This window comes from Melanerpes formicivorus, unplaced genomic scaffold (genome assembly GCF_026170545.1).
Source record: "Melanerpes formicivorus ecotype bairdi unplaced genomic scaffold, bMelFor1.0.p_v2 SCAF_1, whole genome shotgun sequence".
In the NCBI taxonomy this organism is placed as follows: Eukaryota; Metazoa; Chordata; class Aves; order Piciformes; family Picidae; genus Melanerpes; species Melanerpes formicivorus.
The window spans coordinates 16,522,817-16,538,764 of NW_027142353.1; the positions used below are offsets into that span (position 1 = coordinate 16,522,817).

Here is a 15,948-nt window from a genome sequence, read left to right on the forward strand (position 1 = left end):
TGCGAGGCGAATAGGGTGTGGAGTTTGGGGTGGAGGGAAAACGACTCGCACCACCGCCACTGCCACCGCAAGTAATCTCCTCGCTCCGCTTCATCAGCCCGGCCTGCCGCGCGTCACCGCCGCCGCCAATGGGCGAGGGGAGCTGCCCCGGCGGAGGCGGGGAGAAGGAGGGGTGGGTCGGCGGGGCAACCAATGGGCTGTGAGGATGTTTCCCGGAGGCGAAGACGCCGCGGCCCCTCCCCCGACGGCCGCTCTGGCTGGGGGCTCGCCGGGCGGGAGAGTTTCGCACCCGGGTAGGAGATGCCGCGCTGGCTCCTTCTCCTCGCAGGTAACGCCGCGCGGCGACCCCGGGTGCGGCGAAAGGAGCTTGCCCTGGCCCCGTTTGCAGACTGGAGTGCTGGCGGAACTGGCCAGGGCGGCGCGGGTTGGGGGCTGAGGGCCGAGATACCCCTTCTCAGCAGGGCTGCCGCCCGGACAAAGGGGGAGCGTCGAGTGGGTCAGGGCCATCGCGAAACTCCTGGCAGGTCTCACCTGCCCCGTAGTCTCGCCCCTGCCTGCCCGCCGCTGCCTTTCCAGGGTGGGCTTCTTCCCCGAGACCGGCTGTCTGATGCCCAGGGCGCCCTCAAGTTTTGGGGGCTGCGCGCACTGCCGTAGTGACCCCTTGCTGCGAGCTCCGCACAGCGCCCGCGCTCTCTGGCGGGACATACGGTGCTGGAACCTTGCCCCACCCACTGCCTAGGAGTGGTCGGTGGGTCGGCGCCGGACTGGCATCGGCTCCAGTTCGTCTTTCGCTGGAGGGGGGCGGCAGGGTTGGCGGTCGCCCTGGGAAGGTGGCCTCCCCTGCCGCCCTTGTACAGTTGTGGTGTGGGCCGGTCGGCAACGGGAGCGGCTTTCGGTCCCCGGTAGGTTCTCAGCCCGCTTGGGCGGTTAACGCGATGCCTGATTAAGGGAGCCCTCACAGCCTGGCCTGCTCTTCTGCGCGGCGGTAAGACCGGCAGCATATCTACATCAGATAAATGGATCAAGCACAATGTGAGAAACTTTCAGGGCAAAACGAATCCTGAGTGGATTAAATGATTTAATTGGGTAGTGTGTATTGATGCTGCATGTGTGCTATTACGAGCAATGCAACATGTTTCCCTCAGGTTAACAGCCTTGCTTTTAGTCTTTGTTTTCGTCAAACTAGAGCACAGGGGTGAGTTACTTTGAAGAATGGTTTTTCTCTTAAGGTGGCTGGTCTGCTTTGCTCCTAAGGAGCTCCCTTCTGTCTCAGATTATACAGCTCTGTGTTACTATCTGAATTAGAGAGCACTGCTATATAGTCCTCAAAGTGAGAAGGGGCACTGCTGTGACAGTTGCCTATCCCTGTGCATGTGTGTACAGAGACTGGGAATTCTTGGAGACTGGAATTTAGCATCGCTACAAAGCAGTTGCCTTACCAGCTGAAATGGTCAAGTCTCTTCAAGAAGCTGACAGTTTTTCCTAGTTTATGTGAAGATACTAAATGCATTTTTTTCAGAGGTATCACAGCTGACTTAAAAAAAAAATAAAGGAGGGCTGGCTTTGGGGCATCAGAGAGGCCCTTCCAAGTACAGGTGGCTCATGGGTAAACCTCTTGCCATAGAGACTCCGTTGGTGTATTACCCAGTACTGTTGGATTCCATAGCATTTTTTCATCTACCTAAACAACCTTATAAGCCTGTGGATACAGCACCAGAATTTAGCCTACACTGTATTTGCAGTGTAGGGAATGAATCAGTGAATGCTACTTTGGTCTTAATTGTATATGCCTTGTCTCACTCTTTGAATGGCTGAGATTTAGGGCCCTACTCTATTAGCTGCCATCTGTCTGCCTATGGAGTTCGTATGAATTCTCTCTATGAGCTATGTGGAAGGCTAGGTCCTATAATTCCATTAACAGAAGAGAGTTGAGCTCTTTTTGCAGTTGATGATGTTTATTTTTCATGCTCAGAAGGAAATTACAGTGCTTGTCATTCTCTTCAGAACTTTATAAATGCTCTACACTCCCTGTGATGCCCCTGCTTGTTACACGTTGAATAGCAAGAAACAGCACACAGTGATTTGCTCGAGGTTTTAGAATTTACCTGCTCCAAAGGTTTAACTTAGATTCTTCCTGTGCTCCAACCATGAGATACTGCGCCCTTCTTCCACATTTTAAGTACAAAGTTGTTTAGGTGCTTTCCAATAGTTATGAAAAACACCAAGACAAAAATGCTGTGTTGTATGAAATTTTGTTAGCTTTTCCCAACCCAATTTTTCCTTCTAAGATTCTTTTTAAGTTAAATGCAACTATAACTGCATTTGCATGTATTTCTTTCAGATTTGCAACCAACATAATGCTGAAGCTCCCAACTTACAACAAGTATTTCACAGAATGGCACAAACAGAACCTAATCTGGACCACGACATATCATGGTTCCTCCTTCCATCATACTGGGCCAAAGTGGTTGTGGCATTAATTTCCTTCCTCTGTTTTGCTAACAGCTATGACGGAGATTTTGTCTTTGATGATTCTGAAGCTATCATCAATAATAAGGTTTGTGTCTCTTTTTCCTCTGCACCCTTTGACCTAAATGGTCATGGTAAAAGTAGTAAAAGAAATAACTACAATAGTTGGTCTAGGTAGGCCCAAAATATCCTAGTAAAGAGCTTCCATCAAGAATCCTTCTTTCTTCTTTTTTTCTGTTGTGTTTTATTTGGCTTTTATTGGCCTTGTTTAAGGTTGACCATCTGTGATGCTGTGTTAATACCTGCTTAAGAGGAATGGAGCTTCTTTTTGCCATGCAAAATGGACTTTGTCTGCTTGGTTTGTACCATAAAAATGTTAGAGAAGCAGGGAAAGCTTTATTTTCATATGCTTCTTCCCCACTTAAACAGTTTTGTTTTTTTTTAACAGTAGCAGAGTATTCTCATGCTTTGTTTTAAAGCCAATCATACATGCAACAAACAGGCTTTGAAATACTTAGAAAGTCACATATGACTCAAACCTCTAGCTAAGACTCTTTTGTCTTTGAGGAGCTGAGTGTCTTCCATTGCTGAGGCACTTCATAGAATCACATGTAGCAGTGAATGAGTCTGTGCTTATGTGTGGGTCTTGGTGTTACAGCTCTTATGCTGTTCTTGTAGGTACTTGTTAAATGTTTGGAAAGAGAATCACAGGGTAAAAAGAACCACTCTCATCTGTTCTGTTTTCTTGACACCATGGAGTTACAAGGAAGATCATGGAAACTCATGCCACTAGAACAACACAATGCACTTTTTCTTGCACAAAATTTAGGCACAATTTGTGGCAATTTGCCTTTTAGAATCTCACAGAATTGCAGTTTGCTTAGTCAAATTTATATTATGGTTATGTAAGTCATCATACCTCAAGTTATAAATGTATGGGGGGGAAATGCATCTGCCAAATGGGAAATAAATCTCAAGGTTTCTAAGAGAATACTATGGACAAATTAAGAACCTACAGTGATTTTGATTTCTTTTTTCTTTTAGTGAAGCATATTTCAATTGCACTGCTCTTGATAATGTTTAATTTTGCAGTTCAATTTGGGTGACAGTTATAATATATCGTGAAAGAATGCACAAAAGATTGATGTTAAAACAAGACAGATTGTTCTGTTGATGTGCAATTTCCCCACTTGTAATCTTTCTATATTTCTTTCAGTCTTTACTTTTAAAATGTTTCCGTTAATCTATGCAACACAACAACCTGCACCAGGATTATAGCTGTTGGCAATGCTGAAAAATTCAACCAACTAACTGCTTAAACAGATTAATTCATACGTATTGTGTATGTTTGAAAACTGAGGCTTATTCTATCAAAATCCTTTATTATTCCCTAGAACTTTTGTGACATTTTAAGATACAGATGAATATATGGAAATACAAAAGCCACAAGAAAAATGTGGAGACAATGAGTTTTGCAGTTTATTGGGAGGGAGAGCATCTACACAGGCACAGTTTATTTAAAGTGTAGTGTATTTGATTCCTGTTTAATATGAGAGGCAGCTGGTGAAGCAATTATGTAGATTTACTGAGCATTACTATACCAGTATTTTCATGAGTACCACATAGTGACTTTTAAAAAATTTACTACCTCTTACCTACCACCACATAAGCTTTCAGTTTATTTTTTTAATTTAGCAAGAGGTACATGATTAGTTGACTTATGCCTACCATAGCGTGGAACATTCTGTTAATTTTTATTGGGACTTAAGGCTGTTTTCCAGACACTTTCTTGTCATTTTAGTCATTTTTAACTGGTACACAACGCTGGCTTTTGTCTTTATTTACTAGCTTGGCAAGACAAACAGTTGGATTAGTAGGAGGATCAGATACAGCGTGTCGTTTCCATAAGCCTCTATAAGGAAAAACTGACTTTTCTTCAAGTACTGAACTCTGGTGTCTGTAAGCTGCTGCTAATCAAATATTTAGCAATTCTTTGATATCTACTTTCAGCTTTTAAAGAGGAAATCATGTGTAACTTTAGCTGTGTCTCTTAGAGCAAACCATTCCTGTTTTAGGGTAAGTCCACTGATTGGAAAAATTAATGTAAGAAACTTTTTCTCACAGGACTTGGATACAAAAGCAAGACACATGACTTAAGATTTTTAGGTCATATGGAAGTGTAATCTAATCACTAAGTAATTCCACATATTCAGCTACTCCTGATTTTTTCCTCTGGAAGACAAAAGAAGACTGATTGTAGTGGAAGAAAGGGAAATCTAGCCTTGCACATCATAAATACATTTCCCATAATCTAGCCTTGCACATCAGAAATGCATTTCCCATCTCAACTTATTGAAGATTATCTGTGAAGACGTACTTTAAGAATTTTAATACTAAAAACAAACACAAAAAATCTCTTTCATAGTCAGTTCTTTGAAGAACCACAACACCCACTGACAGCTGTCCCCTGCAGAGTAAAAAGACTTCAGTAGATGCTGGTCTACAAGCCAGTCCCAATGTGCCCCTGGAAAGGCAGGCTATATTGATTTAGTGGGCTGCTTGTTGGGCGCACTCCTGCTCTGAGAGTCAAATTATGACCTTTAAGGGTTGCACATAGTGATGAGGAATAGAACAAGGATTTAGATGCCTAAGGCCTAAACTGCAGTCCTGGGAGAAGAAAGAATGTTGTATCTGTTGCTTGGCAATAGAAACATCTGTGAGAGCCCAAAGAAATTTTGTACCTTGATAATTCTTAAGTCCAAATAGGGAGCCCTGTGAGTCTTGATTTCTTAAAATTTTTCCTTGAGAATACTTTAATTGACAGCTGCAGTACAGGACTTTTCAAAGGCTGCAGTATTAGTCCTGCTCTCTTCTGCATATTGATTAGTAGCCTGTTAGAGAATACTTCATTTCATTTGACATTTTTTGACATGGATTTTTAACCTGTTTCCCCTCCTATTTTATTTTCTTTAACTGGTTGTCTAATACTGGCCAATTTGATCAAGTGATAGAAATAAGCCTCTTACTGTTTTTGTTTGTTTTTTTTTTTATAAAAGTCAGAATGTGTTAAAAGAGAAGCAAGACAAATCTTTATTTTAAATTCAGTTTTGTAACAGCCAGTCATCATGGTCCAGACACGCTGTATCTTGGGACTAGTGCTCGGATGTATTCTCTCTTGCCTTGTTGGCAGGTCGAAAGTGCTAGCTAGCTAAAGATGAGATGGGAGGCACTGGATACTACAGGAGGTGCTCAAGGTGCTGTAGAAGCAAGTGAGATGGTAGCAGCATTTGAGAGGAACTAGTTAGTGAACCCAAGGGTATTGTAACATGGAAATCCTGTAAGGAGGTGGAGGAAAAATAGGACAGGATACCAGGCTTTGTAAGACATTTCATGGATGTAGCAGCCCTATTTCTCTGCTTACTTGTTTGCATTTGCTCATTAATCTGCTTTGATTTGTTGGTCTCTTGAGCAGTTTCAAGGGAGAAGGTGGGGTAGAGCAACTTGTGATTGAGTGCAGGTGTAGAACCAGCACTCATACAAAAGCTATTTATCTCCTCGTACAGATTGGTTCTTAGGTTCTGTCTTAAGTGTATTTACCTGCATGTTTGCTATAGCATAAATTGGTGAATAATTGCCCCAGGAAAGTAGGAAAAGCTAGGTAAGTAGAAGATCAGTTTGTCAGTTTGAGCTTCACAGGTCGTCCTCACAGAAAACTGAGACATGCTACCAAGGTCTTTTATTTTTTTCTTTCCAAAAATCTATGTTTGCTATTCAGTAGTCTAGGTTAGTTGGATTGTATGGCTTTAAGATAAAAGAATAGACTTTTCCTTTGCAGTGGCTTTTTTAACAGTCTAATACCCCACCCCAAATTAAAATAATTCATTATTTGATGTCTTCTGCTGTTAATCTTTTAGCTCATTATATAGAGATTTTGCTTCTTGGTTTCATGCATTAAGAATTAAAAAACTAAAACATTCTTGAGTAGTGTCCTGTGTGAAGTAAGGTTTCAAAACGGTTGTTTTCAGTCTTTAGTCTCTTTGCTTGCATGCTTTCATTAGAAGTTGTGCTCCTGATGCTAGTAGAAAAATAGCTTTTTTGGAGCACTTTGTAGTTGGCCTCCTTCACAAGATAATCTAGACCTAGAATCAAAGGCTTTTTACAAAACTACGAGGAAAAGCATTTTACAGTGTTTTTTTTTTGTCTTGGCTATTGACCAGATTATCAACCAATATGAATGTGCATAGCTCTACTAAACTTCATGTAGTTATGCCTACTTACAGAATCCAAGCATCTTGACCTTTATGATGACATGCATCCAAAGTGTGACCTTCATTGCCAACTTGGGTACCTTTGTTAAATGTCACTAGTGAGTCAACAAACACCTGCTATGTCCATGTTAGCATGAGCATGTATGTCTTGGGACTTGTTTGTGTTAGCTGCTTTGAACAAAACAGAAATGTTAAGAATCTGATAGTTTATGCTTCCTTTCAGGACCTCAGGGCAGAAACCCCACTTGGTGACCTGTGGCATCATGACTTTTGGGGTAGCAAACTCAGCAGCAATACCAGTCATAAGTCATATCGACCACTAACTGTCCTAACTTTCAGGTGAGGCTTGTCTTCTTGCTCAAGGTCTGACTTTTTTTTTTTTTTTTTTAAACATATATTGCCTCAATTGGTTATAGGAAGGGAAGAGAAAGTATCTGGAGGGTAATTGGATACCTTTCCTGAATATGCTTTTTCTGTTCATTACCTTATCTCAAATTGAGTTTTAATTCTTGAATGTTTTCTTTCCCAAAGCATACATTATTTTGACATAATGTATTTCATTGTGCCTTTCAGGGACTGCACATCTTATGCTCTTATACTTTAGGACTAAGGGCATCATCAAAGAACTAGGAGGTGTACATTCCCTTCACTTAGCCATGCTGCCACTTACACAGCTATTGTAGTTTATTTTCTCTGCTTTCCTGGTGACCTGTCAAATGATTTATTTTATAAATAACATCAATCTACTGTGGCCTTTTGCCACTGGGTCACCAAGTAGTCTTCCCACTTCTTCCCACTGATACTCTAACATCAAATGACTGTCTGAGAATCCTAGTGGGAGAGGTGTCTGCTTGTATATATAACTTCCTGGTTTTCTCAAGTAACTGAAGGTTTATGAGAATTGCTTCTGTAAATATTTAGTTTATGTTTTTCCACAAAGATCTGGGCAAGCAGTAGACCATGTAGAAATTTGGCAAAGTAATGGCAGAGAGGATCTTTGAGGTCTTGCTCTTAAGCTTCATTATTTCCCCCATTCAACTCAGTGTGGATGAGGACCTAGCATTAGTTCTGTGGTTGTGTCCAGTCTAAACCAGGGACTATGTGATTGCAGAAGAGCTCCCACTTTTAGTCCTCATATTCAAGCAAAAGTATTGACTCTTGAATGCAGTGTCAGTGTTTTAAGTATGTAGTACTGTAAGTCTATTGTCTGTTTGGGTTTTTTTACAGTTTTCATCAAGGAAAATAATACAACTGAATATATGTCCAACTCCATGCATATGTGTTGGAGTCCTAAACCTATTAAAGCTTTAAGTGCATTAAACAGCAAATACTTTCTCTTTTCAAGGTCTCTGTGGTATATTCCATCTCTAGTAACATCCTGGCTAGTTTAAAGATTGAACTGGGATGTAGTCATTACTGTATCTGAAAATATAGATGAACATGTGGAGATGGTCCATAAAATTCCATTTTCACAAGTAAGAAACTGGGTTTCAAAATTTCCCTAACTCCAGTATTTATACATAGTACTTTTATAATAGGTTAGGGGTTTTTAATAGATTTCACTTAAGCCAGAGGCTGGCTGACCAAATCTACATAATCCGCTATCCAAACTCAGTTTCTTTGTATCTTACCTACTGATGAAAGTATATGGATAATAGTAAGATGTCTCTCCCTTTTCTTCTTCCTCTCTATTTTACCACAGAGTTCATATCTCAAATAAGATTGAATTTTCACTTGCACTTCTTGTTCTAATACTTGCATGAAGCATCTCTTTAACCAGTCTCACAAATCAGTTAGTAACATGTGCTACTTTCTCAGTTGATACTGATTGTACCCAGATGGTTTCCACATTGTCAGTCCAAATGCTAGGGTGTTTTTTAACTAGAATGTCAGTGGAAATCATATTGTGAGTTTATATTAGTTTCCTCACTGTGTGGATTTAATTAAAATCCATTAGGTTGTTTTCACACATAGTTTCTCTTAAGCCCAAGGTTATACCCCTAGCAGGCTGGGTTGTTTACCCACAGGACACTCCTGCATTTGCAGTGTTGAAGTTGCAGTTACACTGGCCAGAAATCAATTCTAAGTAACCATAGGTATTATTAACATAATAGCACTAATGTCCTTGGAGAGGGTAGCTACTCTGCTGAATATGGAATTCCATATTCAGCATACCTTTGAGTAAAGATCAGGACATTGTTTCCAACCAGCTATGATGGGGGTTGCTGGTATTTTTCAACCTTCTTAAAATTATTTTATGTGCATGTGTGTATTTGGTTTGGTTTCAGCCAGGGCCAAACCACCACAATGTGTCCTAATGTGATCTTGCTTTGGGGTTGTTAAGGTTTTGTGTTTGGATGTCTGTAACCATTGATGTAATTCCTAGCCTTAATGTTTTTGTGTCTATATAGAATTAATTACTTTTTTGCTGGAGGCTTCTACCCAGTTGGCTTCCATGTCATCAATATAATACTGCATTGTACTATCTCCGTGTTGATGGTTGATGTGTTCTCAATATTACTGGGTGGACTGCAATTCAGTAATAAAGGAAGAAGGCTAAACCTGGCTCCAAAGACATCTCTTCTAGCTGCTTTGCTGTTTGCTGTACATCCAGTGCACACTGAATGTGTAAGTACTGAATAATTAGTTTCAAGGATGTATGTCTTAGAAGTTCTTGACCATCTTGACTAATTAATTCTGACATAGCCTTATACTTTACGCATTGCTTTTATATGTCTTAATGCTTCTCTTGGCACATGTCTTATGAGAGCATTCAAGTATTATGGCTAGTACATCCAAAAGCTTGTAAATCCACAAGGCTGGACCTTAAGGAAGAAAAATTGAATCATTTAAGTACAATAACTAAAGAAGAATAGTCCTAAACTACAGAGTTTCCCTAATTACTGGATTAAGAATTCATTACTAGAAACATTAGCTCATGAGCAGCCAAGGAGAATGGAAGATAAACTGAATGCAAACGCATTACCTCTTTTCATTTCCATTTGCTTTGATAAAAGCCAAGGAGATAGAAAATTGAAGTCAAGGCATTACATGAACTCTCTATGTGACTGTATTAGAATACAGCATCCATTTTTGAATCCACGCTGTAAGGAGCATACTGGGAAGAGTCATGAATATGATTAAATGACTGGAAATTATCATATGTCATGAGAGATCAAACTTCATGAGTTTATATTTTTAATATGAAGAAGAAGATTAAAGGATTATTTTTCTTTATATGACAGTCTGTAATTATATACACAGGGAACACAAATTTGATAGTAGTGGGCCCTTTAATAGTACAGACAAAAATGTGACAGTGGCTGGAAGTTGGAGTTGTAAAGATAGAGAATAGAAACATGTCACATGCATATCTAATTAAAATACCTGACCAAAGATCAAAGTCCTTGCATGGAAATTCTAATGAAGGGGAAATAGGTCTCTTTAAAAGCCCTTTTATGCTCATAACTAAGAAATTCTTATGACTTCATGCCAGTGGGCTTGCTGGATGTGGTCTCTAATTGCTCGATCCTGTAATAATAAGTGAAATACAAAATAATCACAGTGCTGGAATGCTTTTTATTTTTTTTTAGAGTTTGGAAGGACTGAGCTACTTGAAAAAGTAGTAGCTTTAACTTTGATCTTTGTGCAAGTAATGAACTCTGAATCTTCAGGGTACCTCATTCTATATATGTGGCACTTGGGTTTGTGGAGTGAGGTTTTTTTGTGTTTTGGGTTTGGGGTTTTTTTGGGTGTCTGTTTTGGTTTGGGTTGGGGGGGTTTGGGTTTGGTTTGGTTTTTAATTCACAACATGGTTTAATTTTTTTTTTCCATTGCTTTGCACATGATTGATAGGGAAGAGGTTAGGGAACGCTGTGCCTCTCAGTTGACTGGGGATCCAGTATTGCATGTATTGGAAACCCAGAGATGGTACAAAGTTACGTATTAGTAACTTGGCACCATTTTTTGCCGTGTGGCAGAAACATTCTGCCAATCGTTCTCTGGTGTTTGCTTGCCTGCAGAAGAATTTCTTTGTGAGAGCTTGTTGTGCTAGTGTCAGAAGGTCCCATTGTATTAATTCTCCTAATTCTTCAGTGCTTTTGACATTCTGACATGTCAAGAAATCTGACTTGAGTCTTAACTTTGTAATACACCTACTACTGACTTGTTTATCAATATGCATAATTTTATTCACCATTGACTTTAAAAGTATATTTAAATCAGCAGGCAAATGTAAGAAAGAGCTTGGCCTTGTCAAATAAATTAGAAGTGATGGAGTCTGCTTGCATATGCAAATTCTGAAGACTTGCGGATGCTTTGAGCAAACATTGATAGAGAAGGGTGAAAAGGTAGCATGCTTGCATGCTGTCTCTTCTAAGAACCAGAAGTGAACAAAGGCTTCTAATCATTTACAAAGTGAATAATAAATTTTGCTTCACTGAAGCAGTTATGATACTGCTATGGTTCTAGCATGAGTGTATGTCAGGCAACATCTCTTCAAAAAGCATGATTTTAAAGCTGTGAGTTTTTAAGTAGCATGACACCCTGGTTTTGAAGTGAGATGACATATTTTGACATAAAATGGTGAAGAGTACATCTGTTTGCTGCTTTGAATTTTGGTGTGTAGAGCACAAAACAAACTGTCATGTAAAACAGATCTTGAAAAGTTTAATGATTTCAGTACCCATGTAAGAAAAATATCATTTTAAGTAAACAGTGTTGCAGTGTAGTTCTCTCTTCTGAAATAATGCTTATTCTCTGTAACTGATGAAATACTAAATGAAGCACAGGCATATACCTGATACTGATTGGAAACGGTATTTTTTGTTTACCCTATTACCAGAAATTATACACCTGATCATGCCTTAGAGATAATGTTGTACTGTTGGAGTCATCTGAGGCCATATGTGTGTTATTAGCCCCTTAATCTCTTTGCTATAACAAATTGACTTATATTTTCAAAATTCTGTCGGTTCACCTTTACTTTTATCTCATTAACTGAAAGCAACTCCTGAACCAGAATAACACTTCATTATTTTCACCTTTCAAAGCACTCTAAAATTACTGAGTTAATTCTTGTAATTCCTCTAGAGGATAGACAAAAGAAGCAGGGAAGTTAGATGCATGGCGTTTGAAAAATCAAGAAATTTTTGTGTATTGAATTTAGGAGTCCAGCAGTTTCTCTTCTTTATAGTGCTCAAGTGAAGTTGAGGGTGAAGTGGGAGAAAGTCTCTTTAGTAGATTCAATTCTATATTCATGCCTCTACACTTCTTTCTCTAATGTTATTTAGAAATAGTTGTTCCATCATGTCAGACTCACGTGCATAAATTGCCCTTTTCCTTAGAGCCATTAGAAGGTAACTTTAAATAAAATGAAGATAGAATTTATCTCCTTACTTTTTTCTTTCTGCTCCGCTCACAAAATGGGACAACCAGTGTGCTATACAACAACCGAAGTTTCTGCTTTTGCCCCTGAAATGTCATCTCAAAGTGGATTAAAAAAAGCACCAACTGTAGCCATTCTGCACTGCTTCAGCAAGGCCCTCTGTATACATCTCCTGGGAACATCCTAACACTCCAGGCAGTACTAGACTGAAAAGTAGGGGTTGTTTCCATGATAGTCTCTCTGAGTGTATGCTCTAGTGAAGTCCCAACATCAGGGCTTATACAGTCTCCTGCCAACCATCTGTGTCACAATTTCCATTGAAAAATCATGATGTATTCTGACACTGGTGTAATTGAGAAATGAAGGTCCAAAAATACTGTAAATATAGTTTAACAGCTTGAACTAAAGCTTGTTGATAGTCCTGAGAATGTTTTTTATTTAAATTGGTTAATAGATTGGTGAAGATCTGGAGTATAGAGGTTCCAGAATACGTTTCTCATTTTCTTTCACATTAGTACATTTTCTGTTACAAGTTGCACTTGGAGGTAGTTCTAATGCAGTCGAGTAATACAGCACAAAATAATGCCAGGGTGGTTTCTTTCTTTTTTTCCCCTGACTCTGCAGGCTGGAAGCTATTTGTCCAACATGTTTAGACTACAATTTGAAGGCTGGCTTGTCTTCTGTACGTGGACAGTCTTGATTTTCATTTCACCTGAGGTGGTGCTTGTTGGGGTTCAGGATGTTTAAGAGCTCTATTGAAAGGCAACCTGATACAAAAAAAAAAAAAAAAAAAAAAAAAGATGAATTGCTGAGTTTACATTTTTATTTATGAGTCTGTATAATTTCAACGCGGTCCCTCTTAATTTCATAATTAAAGCAAAATCATTTACCTAGTTGATACTAAGCAATACCCAATCAAAGTTAGATGTGGCTTAGAAAACTGGGTGTCTATCACTACTCCAGTAAGCCACGATGGGAAAAAGAAATTATAAAGTTATATTACTTTATACATGTCACTTTGTATGTGTGTGCATATGTGTCTTTATTTCAGGTTTTCTAAAAATAAGATCTGGTGATCTGAATTTTCATTATTTTTTCCTTTAAGGTTGCTGGGATTGTCGGCAGAGCAGACCTTCTGTGTGCCCTGTTCTTTTTGTTGTCATTCCTTGGCTACTGTAAAGCATTTAGAGAAAGTAAGCATTCTGTTTGCCCTTTGATTTTATATTTTCTGCTTTCGTATACTTTAGTGAAATATAGCAAAACCTAAAAATGTCATCTTGATGTGGCTTGAATTTATTAATGTTTATAACCTCATAAAATATTAAAAAAGAAACCTGCTTTAGCAGGTACTTTTTATTAGAAGAGCTGGAAGGATTGCTGTCTAGTAATTTATTTTAAGAAAAGCCTGTTTTATGATATGTGTATTTGTTAAATGTTTTATGGTTTAGAAGCATAAAGAAATATTTTAATAAGTATTTTGGTAATCAAACCTATAAATGTATATTCTTAAATATTTTAGTATACTTTGTGCCATTGTGTTGGGATGGTTTAAATGGGATTGAACTTTAGGAACCTTACTTGTATTTTTAATGAATTGTAAGGAATTATTTATAGGAGTAAGCCCTCTTAATTCCTGCAATATGCAAATACTGGTATATACATGCTGAATATAGTTTTTGTAAGACAGCTACATTTAACATGAGCAATTCCTTTGTAGATGTTTTTTTCAAGTGAGCTTTTAGATCTGTTGTATTATTACCTGTGAATGCAGGTTGGCAGTTCAAATGCAGTTGTGGAGAAATTACCTTAGAGTTCTGTTAAATAAACACACGAGAATACATGAATTCCTGGTTATGAAAATCTGTACAGAGCATGCAATCTGGTATCTTAGTCTGCCCCACCACAGGAAATTTGTGAACCAATGCAGAGCTGTGTTGTGAAGAGCTTGTATAGTATTGCTTCAATAGGTATGGCTTGTAAGATTCAACCAGAGCTGGCAGCGTATTACAGAGGTACCTGAGCAGGCTCTAGCTTTATGTAGTCCTACCATCATAGAGATTACTGTAGGTTGAGGGGTGTAAGTTAGTCCACAGAGAGCTCTTAAGTTGCTGTGAATAGCTCCAGCTAATTGAGTTTAGAATGTTTAGAACTATTTTGTGTATGTCTACAGCTGATACAAGTCTAATTTAACCTTCCCTACTTTAAATGATACTTAGAATGATTCCTCTTCACTTCTGATATTTTTCTCTCCCTTTTGAGTAGGTTTCACTCCTTTCATCTGAGATAATAATTTCTTGATAAAAATTGGCCTTGGGATCTTGCTTGCTCATTTATTCTTTTCTCACCTATTTTACTGGGCATGATTGTGCTGTCATGTTTCTCCTGTTAGTGCCAGAGTAAATTAGACAAATCAAAATATTGACATTGTGCTCTCCAGTTTGTTGGTACAAGCAGACCTATATGGCAGGGGTAGTAGTCTGCTTGAAGAACTTGAGCTAAACTCTTAGGCTGACTGTTGAAGACTTTTATGTAGCACTCTGTAATTACTTTGTTAAGGAGTACATCTTGGGAATGTTTAAGGATGTGATGGGTACCCTGGTTAGGGATATTTTGTCTGAGTGCTTGTACAACTTGCAGAGGTCAGTTTGGCACCTTTTAGAAGTCAATGCCATTTTAATAGTATTCATGTACTGAAATTCTTTGTTAATGCAGAAGAAGGAAAATACTGTGATGAAGAGGTGCTAAGCAGCACTTAGTATTTTTTTGTTGGACATTACAGCATACATAGGATCAGAGCTGTATCTCTCAAGCAGATATGCCAAGAAATAGTACAGTCTGCCAGCATAGTTGTGCCTTTTGTCTTTTAGATCAGTTTACTGTGACCTTCACTGCCTGATTTGCCCCTCAACCACTTCTTAAAGAAATTTGAACTTTATGCAAGAATTTGTACCCAAGTTACATACTTGAGTCTCTTCCAAAAATGTCCTCATTGTGGGTAGCTTGGTGACAATTTCAGGTTCTTGCAGATCCTATCTGGCATGTCCTAAATGAGAGAATGAAAAGTTATTTCCAGCACTGTGAGAAGCAGTAATGAGTTCTTTGGCAGATCTTGCATGGAGCCTGTATGTGATATTCTTAGTCTTTACTGGTCCCTTCAAGCAGCAGTCCTCTCTACACGTTACCCATGTATCTCTAGCTGAACCCTACCAGCTACCAAATCAGTGTCTGTACTGGAAAGGGCGTATACAAAGAAAATGGAGGCTCTCTCTTCACAAGGAGAGATGTGGAGAACTGTCATAGTTCACACCCAGCTGGCAGCTGAGCTCCATGCAGCAACTCACACAGTTGCCTCCCACCCCCCAGTGAAAATGGAAGGAGGATCGGTGGCGGGGGGTGGGGGGGCAGAGGAGGAAAGGTGAGGCGGGGGGCGGGAAAGGAAAGACAAAGCTCCATGGGTTGAAATAAAGAAAGAATTTAATAGAACAATACAAAGAGATACTGAACCAACTTGCCCTCACTCCTGATGTGAAAGAAGAAAGGAAGAAAAAAAGTAATATTTGCTATGTCACAGTCACATGCTCAATGCCCTTGCTTCTCCCAGGCCAGCCATCAGCATGGTATCGACTACTCATTGGCTGGTTGAGTTGCCTGGCTTGGCTACATCCTCTCCCAGCTTCTTCTAAAGGAAACCAGAAATTTAACCTATCCCAGGCTTTAACCCTGGACAAGAAGACAAGTTGTACTGGGACAAGTTTCATCTTGATACAAGAAGTATATTTTTTACAATGAGAACAATCACTGTGGTGGGTGGAAGGGCAAGGCCAA

General features: G+C 39.3%; 1 protein-coding gene across 1 annotated transcript in view; it reads left to right on the top strand.

Moving 5' to 3' along the window:
* The first annotated feature begins 246 nt into the window (after nt 1-246).
* Nucleotides 247-15,948, top strand: part of TMTC4 (transmembrane O-mannosyltransferase targeting cadherins 4) — a 63,459-nt gene continuing 47,757 nt past the window's right edge. The window contains exons 1-5 of the mRNA XM_068163560.1: nt 247-328; nt 2,342-2,557; nt 6,961-7,076; nt 9,149-9,365; nt 13,229-13,316. Coding sequence (XP_068019661.1) covers nt 2,396-2,557; nt 6,961-7,076; nt 9,149-9,365; nt 13,229-13,316 — 583 coding nt within the window. The 5' untranslated portion in view covers nt 247-328; nt 2,342-2,395. The remainder of the gene's footprint in view (nt 329-2,341; nt 2,558-6,960; nt 7,077-9,148; nt 9,366-13,228; nt 13,317-15,948) is intronic.